This window comes from Rutidosis leptorrhynchoides, chromosome 3 (assembly GCF_046630445.1).
Source record: "Rutidosis leptorrhynchoides isolate AG116_Rl617_1_P2 chromosome 3, CSIRO_AGI_Rlap_v1, whole genome shotgun sequence".
Lineage (NCBI taxonomy): Eukaryota > Viridiplantae > Streptophyta > Magnoliopsida > Asterales > Asteraceae > Rutidosis > Rutidosis leptorrhynchoides.
In genome coordinates this window covers 615,327,359-615,351,194 of record NC_092335.1, presented here as the reverse complement: position 1 = coordinate 615,351,194, position 23,836 = coordinate 615,327,359, and the positions used below count along the sequence as shown (strand labels likewise).

The 23,836-nt window shown below is 32.3% G+C and overlaps 1 protein-coding gene and 1 long non-coding RNA gene across 8 annotated transcripts; both read right to left on the bottom strand.

Annotated features, from left to right (window-relative positions):
- Positions 1-14,136: 14,136 nt before the first annotated feature.
- Positions 14,137-16,766, bottom strand: LOC139898920 (uncharacterized). 2 transcript variants are annotated; one of them, XR_011777215.1, is made up of 4 exons: positions 16,508-16,766; positions 15,671-15,730; positions 15,436-15,576; positions 14,137-14,662 (listed from the first exon to the last, which is right to left on the bottom strand). It is a non-coding gene; the product is annotated as an uncharacterized lncRNA (long non-coding RNA). The 2 variants fall into 2 exon arrangements; XR_011777214.1 differs by lacking the exon at positions 16,508-16,766 and having other exon boundaries at positions 15,671-16,106.
- A 2,220-nt stretch (positions 16,767-18,986) lies between these two features.
- Positions 18,987-22,617, bottom strand: LOC139898919 (uncharacterized). 6 transcript variants are annotated; one of them, XM_071881722.1, is made up of 9 exons: positions 22,479-22,617; positions 21,736-21,809; positions 21,113-21,302; positions 20,917-21,001; positions 20,734-20,842; positions 20,557-20,655; positions 20,326-20,475; positions 19,565-19,637; positions 18,987-19,441 (listed from the first exon to the last, which is right to left on the bottom strand). In XM_071881722.1, exons 4-7 carry the CDS (start codon positions 20,935-20,937, stop codon positions 20,354-20,356), a joined length of 351 nt encoding a protein of 116 aa, XP_071737823.1. In that variant the 5' UTR covers positions 20,938-21,001; positions 21,113-21,302; positions 21,736-21,809; positions 22,479-22,617; the 3' UTR covers positions 18,987-19,441; positions 19,565-19,637; positions 20,326-20,353. The 6 variants fall into 6 exon arrangements, with proteins under 6 accessions (XP_071737823.1, XP_071737825.1, XP_071737824.1 ...); XM_071881724.1 differs by having other exon boundaries at positions 20,326-20,472; XM_071881723.1 differs by having other exon boundaries at positions 21,206-21,302.
- Between the last annotated feature and the right edge of the window lie 1,219 nt (positions 22,618-23,836).

Below are 23,836 nucleotides of genomic sequence, written 5' to 3'. Positions count from 1 at the left end.
TTAAACACTATATGCTGTTTGAAAACCGATTTTGCATTCATAAAAAGATAACGTTTTACAAAAGATAGCGCGCATCCTACGAATAGGAGCATAAACATAATTATTTGACCCTAAGGTCGTTACAAAGCCATTGTTTGAAATTAACATAAACTACGAATGCAACAGTAAAGTTCCATGAATGAGACATCTCTAGTAATGCAGCGGATAACAAATACAGCAGGTCCTTAACAGCAAGACAGCAAATCTAACAGCGGAAGCAAGAAACCTCTAGGCACCTGAGAAATACACGCTTAAAAGTCAACATGAATGTTGGTGAGCTATAGTTTAAGTTGTAATAGTAACGTAAGATAGGCCACGAGATTTCAGTGTAACAAACAGTATGAAAAGTATATGTATAACCGTGGGCACCCGATAACTAGACTTAACGTTTATAACCCCCTGAAAGTACACTTGGCGAGTGCGTATGTTCACGAAGTATTAAACACCCGTTAAATGCTAGCGCGACTAGCCCGAGTGGGGATGTCAAACCCTATGGATCCATATCTAAGATTCGCGTTCACTGGTTCAAAAACCAATGATTAAACGTTACCTTGCTAAGGGGAATGTTTATGCCATTGTATAACCCACACACATATAAAGTTTAAGTACTCGTGCCTAGTATGTAAAACGTAAAAAGTCCTTGTATTCTCAGTCCCAAAATAGTTAAAGTAAAAAGGGATGCTATAACTCACAGTGATAAAAGCGGTAAAGTCGGTAATGAAAGTACGCAAGTAGTAAGTCGGTCCGAAAGGTCGTCAACCTAAATCAAGGGTTACTAGGTCAGTAGGTTGTCTTTATAAATTCTAATAGTGCATAAAATAAGTTTAAGTGTCATCATCATCATCATTCATCATCATAAAAGCTAAGTAAGTTTGACAAGAATAGAGATCGAAAAAATAGGCTGACTTCGGTCAGCTGCTACGACCTCTACGTAAATCGAAAAGACACATAGTCAGTGGCAATGGCTCCGTATATGAGTCCCCTAACATCTGACCAATTTTCAGAACCTAAATCATCTTCGTTTGACCGTGGCGATGGTTTAAGTGCGAGTAGGTCAGAAATTTCAGCACAACATTAATAGGGTGTAGTGACTCTCGGAGGGCCATAAATCCTAAACCGTAATTCGGATTAAGACAAGGCCTAAACGGAAAATCATCTACTCGAACCGAACTAACTGAAAATATACTTTCCAGTAGCCCAGGTGGTCTGATCAGATACTAAAATCAGTGGACAAGTACTCCGGTGGGGTTCTTGGTGCTTGATGCTCATCACGGTTCTCATCCTTGATGCTTGTAGCTTCAAGTGTACAACTCGTTGATGGTTTAGCATCACTTTTGACGAAGATTCTACCATCAATACATAATATGTTAAGACCAAGTGGTAACACAACTCATTTAAGAGTCTTAGATGGATGATGAACCAAGGTTACATCATATCCTTAGTCTTAACACAATTACAAGTCCTATTTACAACAAAGTTACAAACTTTACATCAATCAAACAAGTATGAACATGATCTAAGTCAAATGAAGTGATGGAGCCTTAAGCTAGAGAGCTTGGATCCCTTTCACACAATTTATAAGGTCACAAAGCTAGAAAGCTTGAACCTTTAGTGTTCTTGAAGATCTTGAAGCATAAAGCTTGGATCTTTAAGTTTCATGAAGACCATAAACACAAGTTTTGATCTTTATAACAAAACAACAAGATCATAAGCTAGAAAACTTAGATCCAACAACAAGATATGAAGATTCAAGCTAGAAAGCTTGCATCTTGGTTGTTGTTGAAGATCTTGAAGCATAAAGCTTGGATCTTTAAGATATATGAAGATAACAAACAAAAGTTTGAATCTTTATCATAAAATAACAAGATTAAAGCATAAAAGAAGTATATCTACAAAGTTGGTGAAGATTCAAAGCTAGAAAGCTTGAATCTTCCATGTTCTTGAAGGATTCATGCTTGAATCAACAAGATATAATCAAGATCAAAGTTAAAGGAACTTGATCTCCATATAATGATGATGATGAGCCACGAATTTAAAAAGAAAAAGAGGAAGAAAAGAAAACTTACAAGAATACTAGAAAGGAAAGAAAGAAGAGAGCAAGTGTGTGTGAAAATCAAAATGAGAGCAAGTGTAAAATGAGAGGAAGATGGCTAGTATTTATAAGCAAAATTTGACATGGATTGATGACTTGGAGGGCCTTGTGGCCGTGATTCTCATGGGGGGGACACCATTTTGCTTTTTGGTTAGTGGTTGTCTAAAGCATGTACTTATGCTAGAATCTCATGTAACAATATGGATAATCCTTATCCAAATGCTTGTATGACTCACTAATTAATTTATTTTATTTATTTTATTTATTATGGGTCACTAGTAATAATACTTGAGCTAATTAATTGGGCCACTAGCTAGTGTAGGGTGGGCTAAGGTCCAATAAGGTAGAAAGTCCAACAAGACTAACTATTGTGATCTAGTAAATAATTAATTAAAATTAAGCATCCAAAAGCCCAAGTAATTATTATTATAAAATAATAATTAATATTTCACAGTCATAATATTCCGGTTACGACAAAAGTTAAACGTGCGCGCAGTTCGCGGTTTATTCGAAACGTTAAATAACACTAATGGTTATAAAAGCATCCGGTGAACAAGTTAAGTATCCTACGTACTCTAAGGCACATTTTAACCTATAATTGGAAGTAAACCACGTATATCAAGTTTCCAGAGTATAAAGTAACACAGTACGCACAGAATCGCCGTTTCGCAAAAATATAATGCACGAAAGCAAGTTGAAAAAGTCGGGTCGTTACAGTTGTGGTCGTTGGCAAGACAGCATGTTGTAACGTCGTCAAAAGGACGAGGGTTACGTAATGCCCAACAGCCCCGTAACAATCTAAAAACCTTATTTCTCACCCCAACTACTGAATCCGTCACTTGTGGGAATGTTTTATTTAACAATTGCAATCCGATGTTCTTTTTCTCAATTTGGTGAGAAGCGAACATCACTAACCCGTAAACATAACATGCTTCTTTATGTTGCATGTTTGAAGCTCTTTCTAAAGAACGTAGTTGGGATATGAGGAGTCAAAATAGGCTCTCAACCCGTAGCGTAAAATTGCATCTGGGTTTCCCGCATTTAATGCCTTAAAGAAAACACGGCGTAACTTAAAGTCTCCCCAATGTGATATACCCCATCTTTCAAAAGAAAGCCTTTTATAAACTAAGGCATGCTTGAAACGTCTTTCAAATGTTCAACAAACTAATTTCGCCGTAAATAATTGTGCTGATGAATTCTGACTGACTCTAGACAAGATTTCATCAATCATATCCCCTGGTAGGTCTTCTAAAATTTTTGGTTGTCTATCCTTAACGTCCATTGTGTATTTTATACTGTAAAATAGGCAAAGATTAGATTCGTAAAAGATAATTAACAAACAATACAAGCAATTTTTACATATATCATCAAAGTACAAGCACACTACAATACATATATTACACAACATGATTACTCCTCTTCATTCCGACTCACTTGTTTTTTCCTCTTCGGACTTGGTTCGTTTCGCTAATTTTCTAGGGATATATTATGCTCCTCTAATACGAGCTGTTGTTTTCACAAATGGTTTAGAAAAAACTGGTGGCTTAGATGTCCCCGGGTTATAGTTAAAACTTAAGAAATACGGGTGTTGACGGTATTTTTCATCGGGATATTTCATGTTAACATAAAGTTCATTGGGGTTGGAATTAGATTTCCCTATTTTGATACCTTTTTTCTTATTATTTTCTTTTGCTTTTTCAAATTGGGTCGGGGTAATTTCTATAACATCATCGGAATCCGATTCATCAGAAAATTGGTAATTTTCCCAATATTTTGCTTCTTCGGCGGAAACACCATTGACCATTTTTAACTTTGGTCCATTGGTTGAGGATTTTCTTTTATTTATCTGTTTTTCTATGGTTTCTAATATTTCCTCCTCCGGAACCTCTTCTTCCGGTTCCTCTTCTTCCAGTTCCTCTTCTTCCGGTTCCTCTTCTTCCGGTTCCTCTTCGGGAATTTGTGAATCTTCCCAAATTATATTCGACTCTTCATTATTATTAGGTGAGTCGATGAGATTTGTACTAGAGGTAGACATCTATCACATAATATCAAACACGTTAAGAGATTAATATATCACATAAAATTTACATGTTAACAATATATAGTTTCCAACAACAAAAAATGTTAAGCAATCGTTTTTCAAGTAAACACGGTCGAAGTCCAGAATTACTAATGCATCCTAACAAACTCGGTTAGACACACTAATGCAATTTTCTGGTTCTCTAAGACCAACGCTCGGATACCAACTGAAATATCCCGTTCATAATGATTATAAACGTTTCATATTAATTGATTTCGTTGCGAGGTTTTGACCTCTATATGAGACGTTTTTCAAAGACTACATTCGATTTTTAAAACAATCATAACCTTTATTTTATCGTTAAAGGTTTTAAAAACATTACGACGATTATCAAATAATGATAATCTAAAATATAGCGTTATCACACGACCATTACATAATGGTTTACAATAATATTACACAACAATATATGTCTTCGAATGCAGTTTTTAAACAATATTATACAAGCATGCTGACTCCAACTCTTGTCCATAAATTAGCATGCAACAGCGGAAGCTTTTAATAATCACCTGAGAATAAACATGCTTAAAACGTCAACAAAAATGTTGGTGAGTTATAGGTTTAACCTATATATTTATCAATTCGTAATAATAGACCACAAGATTTCATATTTCCATTTCTCATAAATAACATGCAATCTGCATAAAAATTATTCATATGATGAACACCTGGTAACCGACATTAACAAATGCATCTAGAATATCTCCAATATACAGGTACACTCATATGTATATAAAATCGAAGTACTAAAGCATCCATAACATGGATGGGGTTCTTTAGGCCCATAGATCTATCTTTAGGATTCGCGTCAATTTGGGGGTCTGTTCCCAAATTCTTAGGCTACCAAGCTGAAAGGGTGATATCCGGTATAATGATTCAATCATAGAATATAGTTTCAAGTACTTGTGTCTATTTTGTAATACATTTATAAAACTGCATGTATTCTCATCCCAGAAATATTAGATTTTAAAAGTGGGACTATAACTCACTTTCACAAATTTTTCCTTCGTCGAAAATAAGGCTTGGCCACGGGTCGATTCACGAACATATAACAAATATATACATATATATTAAAGTATGATCGAAATATATTTACAATATGTTTTATTATGTTTTAACGATTTAAGTTTGTTAAGTTAGCAGTCCAACGTTAGTAATCTACAACTAATTGTCCACAGTTAGATGTACAGAAATAAATCAATATATATTATCTCGAATCAATCCACGACCCAGTGTATACAAGTCTCAGGCTAGATCACAACTCAAAGTATATATATTATTTTGGAATCAACCTCAACCCTGTATAGCTAACTCAAGCATTACTGCATATAGAGTGTCTATGGTTGTTCCCAAATAATATATATATGTGGGTCGATATGATATGTCAAAACATTGTATACGTGTCTATGGTATCCCAAGATTACATAATATATGTTAGAATACATGTATAATACAATATAAGTTAGTTAAGTTATGATTTGTATAGATTTGTTACAAATTTCAAGTGGCTACAACAAGCAAAATTATCCAATCTTGTTTTACCCATAACTTCTTCGTTTTAAATCCATTTTGAGTGATTCAAGTTGCTATGGTTTCATAATGAACTGAAATTTATGAAACTAAACAGAAAAAGTATAAGTTTATAGTCGGAAATACAGGTTACAAGTCAATATTGTAAGAGGTAGTCATTTCAGTCGAAAGAACGACGTCTTGATGACTGTTTTGGAAAACATACTTCCACTTTGAGTTTAACCATGATTTGGATATAGTTACATGTTCATAAGAAAAATCATTTTCCCAGAAGAATAACTTTTAAATCAAAGTTTATCATAGTTTTTAATTATCTATCCCAAATCAGCCCCCGATTTTACTACGACGGCGTATGTCCGATTTTTACGGTGTTCTTCGTGTTTTTAGGTTTTAAATCATTAAATTAGAATATCATATAGATATAGAACATGTGTTTAGTTGATTTTAAAAGTCAAGTTAGAAGGATTAACTTTATTTGCGAACAAGTTTAGAATTAACTAAATTATGTTCTAGTGATTACAAGTTTAAATCTTCGAATATGATAGTTATATATATATGAATCGAATGATGTTATGAATATCATTACTACCTCAAATATAGTAGGTAAACCTACTGGAAGTGACAAGAAATGATCTAGCTTCAAAGGATTCTTGGATGGCTTGAAAGTTCTTGAAGTAGAATCATGACACAAAAACAATTTCAAGTAAGATTTCTACTCGAATTAAGATTGTTATAGTTATAGAAATTGAATCAAAGTTTGAATATGAGTATTACCTTGAATTAGAATGATAACATAATGTAAATAACAGAGGTTTCTTGATCTTAGATGATTACTTGGAATGGATTAGAAAGCTTGGAAGTAGACTTGCAAACTTGAAAGTGTTCTTGAAGTTTTCTTGAGTAGTTGTTTTGTAAGTTGTTTTAAGTATGGATTTATGAGCTAGATTGAGCTAGGTTTTGATGAAGATGATGAAGAAAACTTAGAACAATGAGAGAAAACTTTAGAGAGATGAGTTTGATTCAAGAAAATTGAAAAATGAAAGTGTTAGAGTGTGAGCTAGTTCACGTGAATGTTGGTGTCAAATATAGGCTCCATTAGTTTGTAATTTAGCTAGATATTTCATGCTAGTTGCCAAATGATGGTTCCCACATGTGTTGGTGACTCACAAGGGCTGCTAAGAGCTGATAATTGGAGTGTATATACCAATAGTAAATACATTTAGAAGTTGTGTATTGTACGAGTACGAATACGGGTGCATACGAGTAGAATTGTTGATGAAAATGAATGAGAATGCAATTGTAAGCATTTTTGTTAAGTAGAAGTACTTTGATATATGTCTTGAAGTCTTTCAAAAGTGTACTAATACATCTTAATATACTACATGTATATACATTTTAACGGAGTCGTTAAGTCATCGTTAGTCGTTACATGTAAGTGTTGTTTTGAAACCTTTAAGTTAACGATCTCATTTAATGTTGTTAACCCAATGTTTATTATATCTAATGAGTTGTTAAATTATTACATTATCATGATATTATGATGTATGAATATATCTTGATGTGATATATATACATTAAAATGTTGTTACAACGATAATAGTAACATATATGTCTCGTTTCGAAATTCTTAAGTTAGTAGTCTTGTTTTACATATGTAGTTCATTGTTAACACACTTAATAATATATTTAATTATCATTTTATCATGTTAAATATAGTGTAACAATATCTTAATATGATACATATGTATTTAGTAAGACGTTGTTATAACGATAATCGTTATATATATCGCTTCGAGTTTCTTAACTTAGTAGTCTCATTATTATGTATATAACTCATTGTTAATATACCTAATGAGATACTTACTTATCATAATATCATGTTAACTATATATATATCCATATGTATATATCATCATATGGTTTTTACAAGTTTTTAACGTTCGTGAATCGCCGATCAATTTGGGTGGTCAAGTGTCTACATGAAACCTATTTCAAATAATCAAGTCTTAACAAGTTTGATTGCTTAACATGTTGAAAACATTTAATCATGTAAATATAGTTTTCATTTAATATATAATCATGGGATAATCATGAAAAAGTTCGGGTCACTACAGATATAAGAATACGATAAAATGCATAGACCTCCTTATGTGAGAAAATAACTCATTTGTAATTGAACAATACGAAGTCAGATGGGATTAAACTGAAAGATACTTTTGAAATATAGGTATGAAATATTTACATATCAGATAATCATAAGCATAAATGGTGGAATTCAATCTAGTTTATATGAGAACTATATCATAAGAAAGGTTTTACCTCTACTGCAACCACATACAAAAATACATCTCCGTAATAATATCAGTAACATTTAAATGGGCCTGATACACGTTACACATCACATTGTATGAAGAGCTCTAACATTCAAACTGGACAAAACATGTATATCAGATAACTTTAAAAGATTCATAGTTCGATACCATATTATGATTGCTCAAAATGTGTCCAGATTGCAGTATATTAAAATATAACCAAGTCTAAATGGCATTGTATGAAGAGCTCAACATGCTATAGCTACCCCTGCTGCTAAAAACCTTAGCCATTGTATGACCCACTTAGACCCACCCGGTTAGACCCCATTGTATGGATCATTCGCTGTTATAACATAGCTAATATATTCTTACTGAAATGAACCTTTTTAAACAGCCTAACACCATATCATCAAAATTCATACTCTAAGAACATCACCAATAAATCATAACATAAATACGTAACTCAACTCATACCTTATTAGAACTTCAAATAACATAACCTAATTCAGCAAAGATTCGTCATCCTGTCAAAAAGCAAAAAGTAGTTCCTTTTAGCTAATTAAAAATCAAATGCACATGGGTTATTATCAAAATACCAAGAAAATCAAAACAAATATGAATTCCATTATTTATTTAAGAATGAGAAAAAAGATATTAAAATAACCAAATCAATTCCACTTGTTTTTTTTGCTGCTGATGAATGGACTTACAATGGTCTTTGATGGAGGAAGAAGACTTGTACATCAATAAACTGACCAAATTAGGAAGATCGCAACACTAAACTGACCAGATTGCTCAACATAATAACTGTTGTTCTTGAGAATGATACCAACATCAGTATGTACCATATATTTGCTGCTGGTGTAAATGGATTATTACCTCACTTTCATGATCCCTAATTTTCAGTTAATAATAATCCTACCTCAACCACTGGCGGATCCAGTGTATTAAGAGGGGGGCGCCCCCGCCCAGTGGATTTCAAAATTTTAGTGCAAATTTTTTCGGTTTTTCGATTTTGCCCCCGGTGGAAAACATATTTTGCCCCAAACCCTTCATATTTTGCCCCAAAACTTTCATATTTTGCCCCAAAACCTTCATATTTTGCCCAAAAACCTTCAAATTTTACTCAAAAAACTCTATATTTTGCCCCAAAACATCTATATTTTGCACACAAAAAAAATTCCCTACGTTTTAAAAAAAATTCGCCCCCGGTGAAAAATTTTCCTGGATCCGCCACTGACCTCAACAACAACAGCATCATCGAAACACAAAGAATGCATATTAAAGATACACAAATTAGAAATTTATCTCAATAAAAATCTAACTCATTTATAAAAAATACTACCATAAATACATCATCCATCAAACAGGAATCAAGTAACTGAACAACTACCTAAACATTTGTCCAGGTTTGTATAACAATGCAATTCATTAAATCATATATTGATTGAATGGCAGAATAATTGAGTAGAATTGGTTAAAAATGAGATAATTAAAACTTCCTCTAAAGGTCAATGTTCATGAAATTGTAAACTGAAAAGTATTACATAAAGGCAATAGTTTAGCTGCATTTCTAAAGACATAAAAGCAATAGGTTAACAGCATGTGTTAAGGCAATAGAATGAACTTGATTTACTCATTATCTAATATTAGATTTGTAGTAAATGGGTAAATATTGTCACCCTAAAGGTATATGAACCTATTTTTTCATAAACCACATTTTAAAATCACAAAATTTGGTCATTGGATAGAAAAATAGAAAGCAAAGTCAGAAATGTATCGCTGTTGCTCATGACAAACATCCAACAAACATTTTTTAAACTACCATTTACATATAAGCAAACGTATCCGATAATAAGCGGATACAAAATAATAAGAATTTTTATCAGATAAAAGCATAACAGGAGTATAGTTGATAAACCGGGTTTCTGTAATCAAACCTCAATTTCCGTAAACAAATTCAAAACAACAAAGATAGGGTTTTAGTTGATAACGTGGTGCAATACACTAATGACTTAATGAACTCAAATCAATTCTTAGCATGAATTCTAACAAATAAGCAATGAATTAAAATGAAAAGCACGAAATCGGATTAAAATGATATATACCTTTAAAGAATCTTTTCCTCTTGGACATTTCATCAAACAATTTGTAAGCGCTGCAATAGAAAAAACCCAATAATTACCAAATCAGAAAAATTCATATGGGATTTAAACCACAAATTTTAGATTCCAAAATCATGTTATAAAGTTATAATCACAATCTTACGAATTTAAACCCGAACACCCAAAATCATGTTGTAATTGAAAAAAGAGGTTCAAGGAAAATATTATAACCTGCTGATGAAGCCAGAAGATGACGAAAAGTTGCATAATTTCTTGAAGATCAACGGACTAATCTAATCGATTGGCTGACAACGATCCTTTTTGCAGAAAAAGCATGAAGAAATCATGTTATTGTCTATGTAAAAGATGAAATTTAAACCCTAACACCAAAAATCAAGTTGTCATCGGAAAATGTTAAAAGATTTCTAACATGTAAATGAAGCTGCTGATAAGAAGAAGAAGAAGAAGAAGAAGAAGAAGAAGAAGAAGAAGAAGAAGAAGAAGAGGATAAGCAGATTATGAAAGGACAAACAGTTTTTTGCGGCTGACCTCAAACACGGTGGCGATGGTGCAGTGACAGCGGCGATGGTGCAGTGGTGGCGACAAAACTGACATTGGCGATGGTGCTGTGGTGGCGATAGAACTGACGGTTGCGATGGCGGTGGTCTGAGTGGTGGCGATTGTTCGGATCCGGATGAGAGTATTTTCTTTTTTCTAGGGTTTTTCTAAAAGAGGGGTGTGTTTGGAAGAAAAAAAAAAGATGTGCCGTGTTTTTTTAGGGATTGAATTGAATGGTGCATGATGTACAGATCCCTTTACAGTGTTTTTTTAGATATCTGATTAATTTTCAAAATATATTTAAGTTGCTTAAAAAAATAAAAAAGAAAATGATTTATGATGTCACCTTGATGGTTTCTCCTTTTTTCTTTTTTCTTTTGATTTTTTTTAAGCTATGTAAAGCTTGTTTATGACATCATAGTTTAGGCAAATATTAGAGAAGAAAGAATAGACTATAGATAGATTACACGACTGTCTTCGCTAACTGCCGGACTAGTCGGATGAGGTTGTCAAAAAATCAGTTTTAATTTTGTGTTAATTCTAAAGAGAGCTAACATTATCAGAAAGTGATTTACCATCCCTTTACCATGCATTTCAAAAAGAAAAATCATCTTTATTACAGTAGTATATTTTCTTGGAAAGACCTTTTACAATTTCAAAGTAACAAAATCAAACTACTCCCTCCGTCTCATTCCAATAGTCCACAGACAAAAAACACGCAGTTTTAGGAAATTCCATTAACTTCATTTCTCCACCAATGAAATATCTTCTCTCTCCAGATCCACCAATGAAATATCTTCTTTCCTTTCTATTTATGGAAATGGACTATCAGAATGGGACAGCCCAAAATGGAATACTGCCCTATTGGAATGAGACGGAGGCAGACATAATTACTAGAAAATATTTAGACATAATTACTCGGACATGCATTGTAGTTTGCACAAATTACGCACTCAGTTTCTAAACTATTTTTTCTATGGACAATCCTCGTGGTTTCCGTATTTTACATGTACAGACTCTGGCCTTAACGATCGTTGAAATGCTCTGCTGGGGGTTGATTCTCACACACCAAGAATTAATCCATACACACTTTTTTGCACTAAATTTACATTTATATCCCTAAATTTATCTAGGGAATTGAACCTTCATAATTATAAAGTAAGGGTATAATAGTATGTTTATGTGCATGGATCAATTCTTAGTGTGTGAGAATCATCTGCCTATCATTATGAGCCAGTCACGTGAGGGTAAAAGGGTCCTTATACGTAAACATTTTTTTACTTTGTATTTCTTTTTCTTTTTAATCACCACTTCGGTACCTTTTTTTTATACCTTTCTTTTCTTTTTTAGTATTATATTACATACCAGTCCCTGTGGGTTTTTGACTCAGATTCAACAAGATGCAATCACATGCAAGAAATCGATTTCATAACTACCGTACCCACAACTGTCGAAGTCTTGAAATTGTTGTACCACCACCGCCATTTACCACCGCTGACGTTTACCAATGGCCTGAAAACTCAAATCACATCCCACCGCCGAAAAAATCGTAATGTCAATTATGGATGGATTTGGGTTTTATTTTTCCGGTGAAGATGAGATGATGGATTGCTGGAAACTCACGTTGCAACTAATTGTGTTTGAGTTATGGCCTGATGTTGTTTGTATCCAATCAAATCTGACAAAATTATAAATATTTAATATTTGTGTTTATTGTTGGTGTTTGTTTGGGTTGATTTGCTCGTATATGGGCGTCGGTAAGGGACTTTGCCCTGATCACTTGGTATGGTCTAATACATGAAGAGTATTTAATCGAAACATTTTTGCTCTGATCCATTTCACTAATACATGATTCAATAGGTTATGATTTGGAGTACATTAAGCTTCATTCAAAGCTTGGGTATTTTATAGGCATATTATAGATTTATATTGTGTATTAAAATTTATTTGGATTTGGATATCATAAAATTGCAATTTTTTTATGTCTGCGATTGTTAAATTCAAGGGGAAGAAGATGATAGGTAAATTGAACAAAATACCCTCATGTTCTCTGCACATGGAAAGACTTAGAAAAAAAAAATAATAATGCTCTTGAGGGTCAATGACTTCACGCGTAATATTTACGAACTACGAGGACCGTCGACTCAAGTAAAATAGTTTAAGGACTAAGCGCGTAATCTATGCAAATCACAGAGACTGTCCGCATAATTATGTCAAAGATTTATTCAAAGTTACACAAAACTACTAATATAAGATTCTCTTAATGAGCAAAAATAGAAGGCCATAGCAAAACAACAATACATCGTCAAGCAAACACATGAAAAAATACTTGCTTTTATGTATAATACGAGGCGAGGGACCCGCCGCAAGATCGTCTTTATTTACGGTAAGGTGTTTTGACAATATTTTTGTTTTATGCGTTTGCCCTTAACAACACCTGTGTTTGAAATTGCATAACTGCATCTTGTGATTCATTAATTTGGTATGTGCGTTCTGTAGTTTACATGGTGGTGGTAATTTTTGTTCGATAATATAATTAAGAATATAAGAATATGCATAATAATTTTGAAGATTTGTCTAACTATAGCCTTTACGATTAATTAGTTGTACATAATGTTAGTAAGTGAATATACACTAAATTAATTCGTACTAGCTTAAGACCCGCAAGATTTGCGGGTTTCGGCAATAAAAATTGTAAATGTAATATATTATGTATGAGTACATTAATGTGATCGACAAAAATTGTGTATAAGATACAAATCAATGCAAATCATGAAGTTGAACAAAATTCAGGTTATAACCCGCAAATTTGTGAGATTTGAACATGAACTATTTTGTAATTAGTTTTAAGTTATTATTGTTGTAATTAAGTTTAGTGATGCCTAAAAAGGTGAAAGGAGAAGTGTTGACTGGTGTGTAGTAACACATCAGTTTAAAACCCACGATTTCGTGAGATAGAGTATAAAAGATATTGTAATGACTATAGGCATTTGATGAACTATAAACAATTTGCAAGAGTATTGAATACAATGAACACATCTGTAAAAGTTAACATTGTTAAGTTGACCTTTGTGAAAGTTTATTTGTTGTAGCATGACTCATTTTATGTCATTCTCAGTGTAATCATTCATGTTTGCTATATAAAGATTCTACTCTATATTAATAGTTGACAAGTTATTGATTTTTCAATTTTATACATGGGTTTGCATTTTTCAACATCAACTTTTAAAAGGAAAAATGTGTTTTTATACATATCTCTTGTCTCATGTTGTTATGTATTATTTGTCATTATCATGTACTTATTGTTTGATTCTCAATTGATTATCTTCGAGCATAAATATATTAAGAACCAGGTAATAATTAACGGAGTACTCAGAATGATTTATGTGTAATCACGTAGTGATTTTTCATTTGTACGTTGACATATACCATGTATATAATACAATTAATTAAATATCTACCTATTTGACTACTGTTCATTAACTACGAATTTCCCCTTCACCAATAATTCTATTATCAACCTATAATATACATAAACAGCTAAATCAATTTGTACAGAGGTGCAAATTATGGAATGACTCAGATTACACCTTTTCATTTTGATTTGTATGAGAACTTGTTTGCAAACTCCCGAGAGTTAAATCTGGCCATCAACATCACCAAGATGATGAAAAATTAACAACGAACTTCAAACTTGAAAACGGTAACTAAAATCTCTAAGAAGATGCATGAAGGTAGAATGAAAATAAAGACAATACTGAAAAAGAGAATATCAAACTTATGATATAACTTCTTTTATCAGCCTCTCAACCTTGTTTGCATTCTTTAAAGAACCTTTTAAATCCACAGCCTAGTGGCATGATTTAAATTAACATCAGCATCCCATGTAATCTGAGTCGTTAATTCCGAGTTGTCATGCAAGGTTCGATCCGTGTCTCAAGCTTACCTACATGAAAAAATCAGGTAATTCGTACATAATCTAAAAAGAAAACTCGTACCAGCTTCAAGTAAATTGATCCTTATTGCTATTATTGTTAGCTTTGCTCAAGTAGCTGCAAAATTCATTCACATTTACTATAATCTTATAGGTGAAAAATTGGACCCTTTAATTGATTTGAGAAATAAGTTACCAGATAAAATAATATAAATTTCTTTTTCAAGTTAAAATGAAAAGGGGCTATGTTTCAGGTCTTCATATTCATACCACCAAAGGCAAAACCCTCCAAAATAATACCAAAAATTAACTACAAACAACTAAATGAAAACACCTTATTTTCTTCCCTTTTTAGCAAACCCAGCACCAAATTAATCTAATGATCATAAAAGGTAGCTCATTTAGCTAGAAAAACCACGACCACGTCTGATCTTTACCCTAGAAAAACCCGTAAATCTTGTGCTTGCATTGTGAAACACTGCAACACCTCCAACAGTAAACAATTTGTAGCCATTGGTAATAGGTTTATGTTCATTAAAATGTTGTAGTCATTGTATTCGGCCAACAAATTATTTTATCAAGATTCTCACTTTGAGATAACTTTTGGTTATTAATTCTATCAAAACACCTCAAAATAAATGTTCTTAAATACAAACTATAGTAACATATCTTAATATATTAAATCAAGCATACTTTTAAGCAATAATAAACATACACATTAAGTATTATCATTTGATAATATTATTATTATTCATCAGAGTTAATCAAATAAAATTATGGTATACCTCAGGAGCAGGTATCTCGATGCAGTGTTTGATTGCAGCTTAATGATCTCTTCAATAGCAGACTCACTCTATGTGTATTCTTGCTCTCCTTCACGGCTAAGCCTACCATGTTGAACAGGAACCAACTCGGGTGCTATGTACCTAAAATTAACCAAAACAAAACAAATCATACTTAGATAACAATAACTACTTATTAAAATGATTAACAGATTTAAAACTAAAAGTTGATACTCACTTGAAAAGGGTTTCAGCAGTCTTTGAACGTACTCCAGCAAACACAAACTTGGTCTTAGTCCTTTAGGTGAAAAACAGACTAATTATCTTAAAAAAGCAACATATAGAAACGACACATTGATAAAGACCTAATAAACACAACCACGTCACATAATCAGTTCACACAAACATGTAATCAAACACCTTATAAGCATAATAAACATATACATAACAATTTAGAACAATTCAATACATGTTTCGCAATAAATTCAGGATAATTATCCTGAAACAACTGCAACACTTGATTAGTTGTCTGCCTCAATTCCCACTGAAACGGACCGGACGAATTCTTGAATCAATAACTTGTACAATCCTACAAATACTATCAGGACTAAAATCAAGTTCCTAATACTTTTTTCAAGGAACTGAATTCTCTGTCGAATAATGGTTAAACACATATAACCTCCACAAAGACACTTCAAATAGAAATGACAGATGCAAAAAAAAAAAAAAAAAAAAAAAAAAAAAAAAAAAAAAAAAAAAAAAAAAAAAATTGATTTTATTAGCAGTAAACGTGTAGAATTCAATTGAAAATTTGGTTGTGAATGTGTAGAATTTAAATTATAGGTGTATCTAAACCTCACTGAGCTTCTATGAAACAGTTGTTACAAAAATATGGTCAGGGTCTTCTTATCGCACAAATTTGGATGTTTATCAACTTTTGTGATCCATTCTGTTGGCAACTCTTGTAAACAAAATTAATAAAACCTCTTACATGTTTTATATTTAATAACAATATAAAGTATGATTACTTATGCACAAAGCGAATGGTTTTATTGATTAACAACAATTAGCTTACCATTTTTGTAGCATTTTTATTCACTAAAATGTTAATGAACAATGGTGGGTTTGTTGGCTGGAGGATTCTATTCAATCTCTTCATTGTCAAAGATGATCAAATCAAAGGTTTCTTTATCATTGCAGAAAATTTCATCCAGTTCTTTTTTTCAAATCTAGATCTCTAAGTACATTCAGCCAACCATTGCTGATCTGCAGGTCTTCATCTTCCCATCTCATTTGCACATGTCTTCTATATCCACTATAAAATATACCAAAAGTGGCAAACTCTGAATTACTGAAACCAATCTTCAAAAATGTAAAATGTACCTTATATTAGAAGTAGCTTTAGAGAAAACCCTAATTTAGATGCTTAAAAACTCTATTGTAGATTTACTGAAACCAATCTTCTAATCTATCTTCGAAACAATTTCGATGTAGCAACAAAAAACAATTGAAAATTCATTTGAATAAATTATAGGTGCATATAATGATTGGAAAAAACAATCGAACACAAATAATAGATTATGCTTATCAGTATCAATTCATATTACATGTATCAATTTTGATGTATAAATGAAGAATAATTAATAAACCTTTAAATGAACGAAGAACCCTAAAATACTTGTTGATAAAAACATTCTTCCATGAAAAACAGAATCCTAAAACATGTAAATCACAAGAAAAATATAAGAACAACTAACCTTTGTTTTTCAAATAACGATTATTCAACAACAACGATTGATCAACTAACCTTTGTTTTATGAACTATGTAAAAATCCTTGTCCAACTTTTGCAAACAGGTAAATATTAGAAATTAACTTTCAAAAGGTCAACTCTTTAGCAAAGCTCATTTTGACCCTTTTTAAGATTGACATTTTTGACCCATAGTCCAACCCATAGACCCATCTATCCATTTTGTCACTGCTACAGGACACATACACGTCTTCTAACAATTGGTACATAAAACAAAAAAATGAAAATTATAAGACAAAATTTTATTCCTCGTCCCTGAACTTAACATCGACTTTGACTCCCGGTCCTTTTTCTTTTTTTTTTGTGCATTCCGAGTCCCCAAACTATGAAAAGAGTACATCCCTCGTCCCCCCGTCTACTTTCTGTCAAAACCTACCGTTACCCCTTATAACGTGCATGTCATGTGAGAGCATTTTTGTCATTGTCTTTTCTTCTTCTATCATAAAAACCCTCAAATCTTCACAGCTCACTCTTCACATCTCACTCTTTCTACTACTAAATCACAAACCCTAACTTATAAACATCATTCACCAACCTAAAATTCAAAACATTACATAAATCAAATCAAAAATCTAATTCGTTCCATTAATTTGTTCCATTAATTTCTATAAACATTCCATTGCAAATAAAGAAATAAATTAAATTGTTTTATCATCATCACCACAGTTCAATTTCATCTGCAAATTAAAATTTCACACATTAAAATTTCACACAGTTCAGTTTCATCTTCCTCCTAACATGCCCTGCAAATCAAAATTGATTACAAACCAATCCAAATTAAAAAAACTAACATAATTAAATTAAAAAACCTAACTTTGTTAAACATAAATCAACGAAATAATATAGCTCAAAATCTCCTTGATTTTTGCAACTGAAATGAGTATTAACTCATTTAAAGAAAAAAAGAAACCAAATCACCTATATTTATTCCACTGGGTGACGAATACATGTACGAAGATGGGTAGAAAAAACGGGTATTGAAGAAGAATATGAACGATGAACTAGTTACACTAACAAATAAGTTGGAGTCCAAAAGTCAGTGCTCAAGATCTGAACATAGTAAAACCCACACCTCGAAATATGTTTCAGATCTGGATTTTACACTCCATGGGTTCCCATATTTGTTTCTTTAATAAGATTTGTAACTTCATGAGTTCATGAATTTGTTTCTTTAACACAAATAAATAGTTGCTTCAATCACGATCTGAAACATCAACCTTCACTGGATACTTGATTTACCGGCTACAATCTTAATTGGATTTTAGGACTGAGAAGAATGTTTATGTTGATTTAGATTGTAAAATGAGGTGGAACAAAAAAAAGCTGCAGTAGGTTGATGAAGGACTGGTGTCGATTTGGTGATGGGGGATTTGATTTAGGTTGAAGAACTATGTGAAATTAGGGGTTTTTATGATAGAAGAAGAAAAAACAATGACAAAAATACCCTCACATGACATGCACGTGATAAGGGGTAACGATAGGTCTTGACAGAAAGTAGACGGGGGACGAGGGATGTACTCTTTTCATAGTTTGGGGACTCGAAATGCACAAAAAAAAAAAAAAAAGGACCGGGAGTCAAAGTCGATGTTAAGTTCAGGGACGAGGAATGAAATTTTGTCAAATTATAATACTATAGATAATTACCCAACCCATAGACTCATCCACCCATACATTGTTAAGCTTGATGGGATATTGCAGAAAATAACAATATTTATTATCATTTTTAAAAAATACAATTTGGTGAATTTGGTCTTTATAAATATCACATATACAAAATTATAAATATAGCTGATCTTCAATAATGATAAAACATATATTGGTAAAATGGTATATAAAATACCCCTGCGCTAAGACCCAAACGAAATCCATCACTACATCTCGTGTCTACATTATGAAACACAAACTGCAATTGGAACCAGCCACAGAATACTTTATTTATGCAAATGGAACCAACCAAGTCAAAATTAAGAAGCTTTATCTTCTCTGTACTTGTTAAAAGAATAAATCCAGTTTTTACACCACAATAAACCACACACATGTCATGAAAGTACTTAATCACCATCATCAACATCTTTTGCTATTAAAAAAATAGCCATGAAACTTGATGTTGCCTTGATAACACCATCAATATCACCAGGATGGTTGCCATATGGCTTGATTCACTTATAGACATCCTTAATTCTTCATATGTATCCACTTCCTTAATGTTCCAAGAATGAATGAGTCATTAAACATATGGTGTGACTATAATTAGAAACATTAGCAAAAATACATTCCCTCAGTTGTAATAACAATGACAAGAATAATAATAACTACCGAGTACCTGTCATTATATTTACTTTCACCGTCTTCGAATTTCTCACTACCTTCTCGCCATTGCCGGAACTGCATAAGACCTGTAATAATTGAAACATAACCTCGAATTGAAGCACCAGAAGAACCCGAAAAGAAATCAGACGAACCACGCGAAACACAAACAGGAAGAACGGAGGTAGCAATTTCAACCCGTTTATATAAGAAACTAACAATACACGTTATAAAAGCTTGTTTTAGCTAATAAATGAAGTTTTAATGGAGGTAGCAATTTCAACCCGTTTACATACTAATGGGCAAAATATGAATTGGACGATATCAGGAAATTAGACGATTTATAACCCCAATCTCTTAGAAATACAGCATTACCTTTACCTACACAAATTACAACCTCCATGTTTTTCCAGCTACTTACACACTTATTTAAAATTAGTATCACTCCAAACCACAATTTAATATCATAAATAATCAATTTCTTTCCTTATTACCTATCATCATTACCTCTAAACTAAAATTGTACAACTGCAATTAAAGAGTGTTAATGTGTTAATGTTCTTTTCACAGACTCAAAACCCGCCTATAAATATCAAAAACACTCTTTCTTGATAACAAAAAGTAGCCAACGATTTTCGGTGCTAATCACAATTTCTACTTAATGCTTTCATAAACTATGTCATCAATTCAAGTTTGGTTTCAGATTCCATCTAAACAATCATCATTAACCAATAACCAATGGACTTATTAAAAAACATGTAAACGATGAATACTTGCAGCATTAGCTCTTGTGGCCAACCATTCCTTACTTTTTATTCACAATCTTATTTAGTTGGGTATCAAATAAAATGATTTCACAAGCACCAGTTTGGTCCTTAATAATCATTGTTGTCTGGATCCCAAAGAGCGCAACGAATATGCTCACTACTATATTATTATAAAATCAAAGAGTTATTCACAAGTTACTAAAGTTAAAACTGAATCTGTACATAGGGTTAACTCCCTCACCTTGCAGCAAGCAATTGAAATTCCAACCTTTTATACGCACGACATTTTTGTCCCGAATAACCCGATCTGCAGTTATGTGAACCACCCTTCCAACATCATCTGTTCATGTTCAAAAAAATTTAAGCAATAAGTGTGACAACCTTATACTATCTTTCATAAGGTTAAATATGTAGTTACCAAAAACTTCATCAGTTGTCAACAGTTTCTCATTCACTTGAGCAAAAGTGACAATTCGAAATAAATCAGAATCAATCTCAAAGTCTAGCCACTTTTGTACTCCACTGCTCTTAAAGATTACAATCTTGTGGACGTTAGGAATGAACTTTCAATAATCATCAACATATCTTACAAAAAACTTACTGAGAATAATGAAACGATCATCCTTGAATGAGGGTTCAAAGTACTTGACAGTCTCCTTCTCAATGCAAGCCCTTATTTCATTTCCCTGAGTATCAAAGAATGAAATCGGTTAAGTGACTGGAGGTCATAATGCAGATATGAAGAGGGTATCGCGTGTGATTGTTAATGTGATATACAAAAGCAAAAAACATTTTACATGTTGGTCCACAAGAACCATCTCTATTGAGGACACTTGAGATGAGTTGTTGACCCAGAATTTCTTCCAGATATAATGCACCTTGACTCTCACCTTCTGATCATCTCTCCCTTTGGTGATTTGATTCAGAGGAGTGAAGGCTTCTAATCCAGACATTCTCGTGATATTACTTGTTGTTGTAGTTCTGCTTCTGTGTTTTGATTGAATGTGAGATGAATTGTGAACGGGTAACAGTCTAAATAGTGAAAACAGAGGAACAAAATCGCGAATAAATATGGATAATTGATTTGTCATTAACATATACAACACTTAATTGGTCTGACCAATTTAAAATCCCTTAATTTAGGGGAATTTGTTTGAGGTTATTTTAAAATAACATTTTTTATTATAATCATATTTAAATGATGATTATGAATTATGATTATAACCGTGTGAATAATTTCCTTAAATAAGATATCAAACATATCGTTTCTTTATTTAGCTATCCTAAAACAGGGAAATAAAAAATCAAAAAATATCAAATATAAAGATTATCGAATGTAGGAATTGGAATGAAGATTATGTGCGATGTGCATATATTTTGCAATATGAACAGAGGAAAAATATTAAATCAATAGAATAACCTGTCGTTGACGATTTTCATAATTCATGTTGACAATCATCGTGATTGAACTTTACTGGATTTCGTTCTTCAAATCTGTTGATCAATATCAAAATCCATTGATTAATTTTAATAGTATTATAACGTAGCTTGAGACACTAAGAGCAGAATATGAAAATCTATATCTAATTGACTAATTCGAGTACATAAACTCATGACTATACATCAAAGATAATAATTATGGAAGATTCTTTGTTGGACAGCAGAAAAATATGAAAGTCAAATCGAATTACTTGATACACTAACATAGAAAATGCTATTAGCATACCTAATATAATATTTCGCAGATCAAATTGAGTAACGATATGAACCATCGAATCCGCATTAATCATTCATATAATTCAACGGATTCGTATCCTCATTAATCACTCAAATCAACGAACCCTAATTGATTTTTCGTGAGACACTAATGAAATATTCAAACCCTGATGAAATAAGAACCCTAGAATTAAACCCTAGCGAAATACAATCACACGATTAAACCCTAATTTCGTATTTCTACTATCAAATCTTTTGCGAGATGTTAATCAAAAGAAAGAACTAATTAAATTGAATCTTCACAGACGATTTTAATTCACGCAAGCAGATAGAGTTTTAAAGCTGAATATGAATATAGACTAATTTAGTTCTAGCAAACATATCGGATGTTCAGTAACAAAACCCTAATAAAATTACAGATTGCACAAAACACCAAGTGAAACTTACAAATTACGAAGATGGTTTTATTTTGATCCAATTGAAGGCCTCCTGTAATGGTGTTTCTTCTTTAGTAGATATCCGTTCGAAATTGAGATTAGGAAGAGAGAAACCATCCGTTCGAAATTGAAGGCCTCCTGCAATCTTCATTCTTTAGCAACTAGTTGGGTCACACTACACACATTTAACCCATTTCAAGGTCAACATTAGTATTTGGGTCACCCATGAACCCTAACAATACCCCTTTCACCAACACAAAGTGTGCTAGTGATTCAACAACTAATTTAGACTCACAAACCCCAAATTAACAACACCAAACCCTAGTTCATGAGTCTTTTAGTTCACGAGTCTTTTAGTCCTAGTTCATAAGGTCATAGTTTGATCCAATGGTAGGAATGGCACCCGCGGGTCGTGGGCGCGGATCCACTGCATCCATCACCCGCACCCGCGGATTTTTTTACGATCCATTAATCCGCGGATCTTGGTTAAAAGATTTATTTTTAGATCCATCACTTGTATTCACGGATATTCGCGGGTCACGGGTTTACCCGCGGATCTTATTCATGAAGTATATGTAGATTAAAATATTCAAAACTAAATATTATTACGTAATTCAAAGTGACATAAAAAACATAATCCAATAATATATTCATGTTTATGATATAATAAAATGAGAAAACATATAATATTAATTATACTTTTCTTACTAATAAATGGGAAGTTAGAATGTTTAAAATTAACAATTAAAATTTAGTTGCTAAAACTAATCATAAAGAACGTTGACGAATTACTATAGTTATTTTCACTCATTTAGAACGGGTATATTCGCGGATTATTCAAACGGGTATTACGAATTTTCGGATCGGATTTTACCCGCAACGGATCTATTACATCCATCACCCACCCGCGACCCGTCTGCGGGTACAAAATTACATCCATCACCCACCGATAAAGATTTTGGATTTTATCCACCCATCACGGACGCGGGTATCCGCGGATCTCAATTTTTTTTTAGATCCATTGCCATCCCTATCCAATGGTTATCAATCAAGGGCAATAGAAGTCATTTTTTTGATCTAATGGTCCAGATTCAATAATGCTAAAAAAGTATAACTTAATTTTTCTTTTCTTTTAATGTATAGTATAGATAGATAGATATAGATATAGATATAGATTCTAATTTTTCAAAGATGGTTAGGACTATAGATGAAAATTTCTAAATTTAATCATATTAAAAATAGAAAATTTTAATTTTTATTACTGTTCCTTTTAAACAAACAATAAATTAAAAAAAAATGTTGAAAAGCATTTAAATAAATTAAATCTAATGTTTTATATATTTAATAATAATAATAATAATAATAATT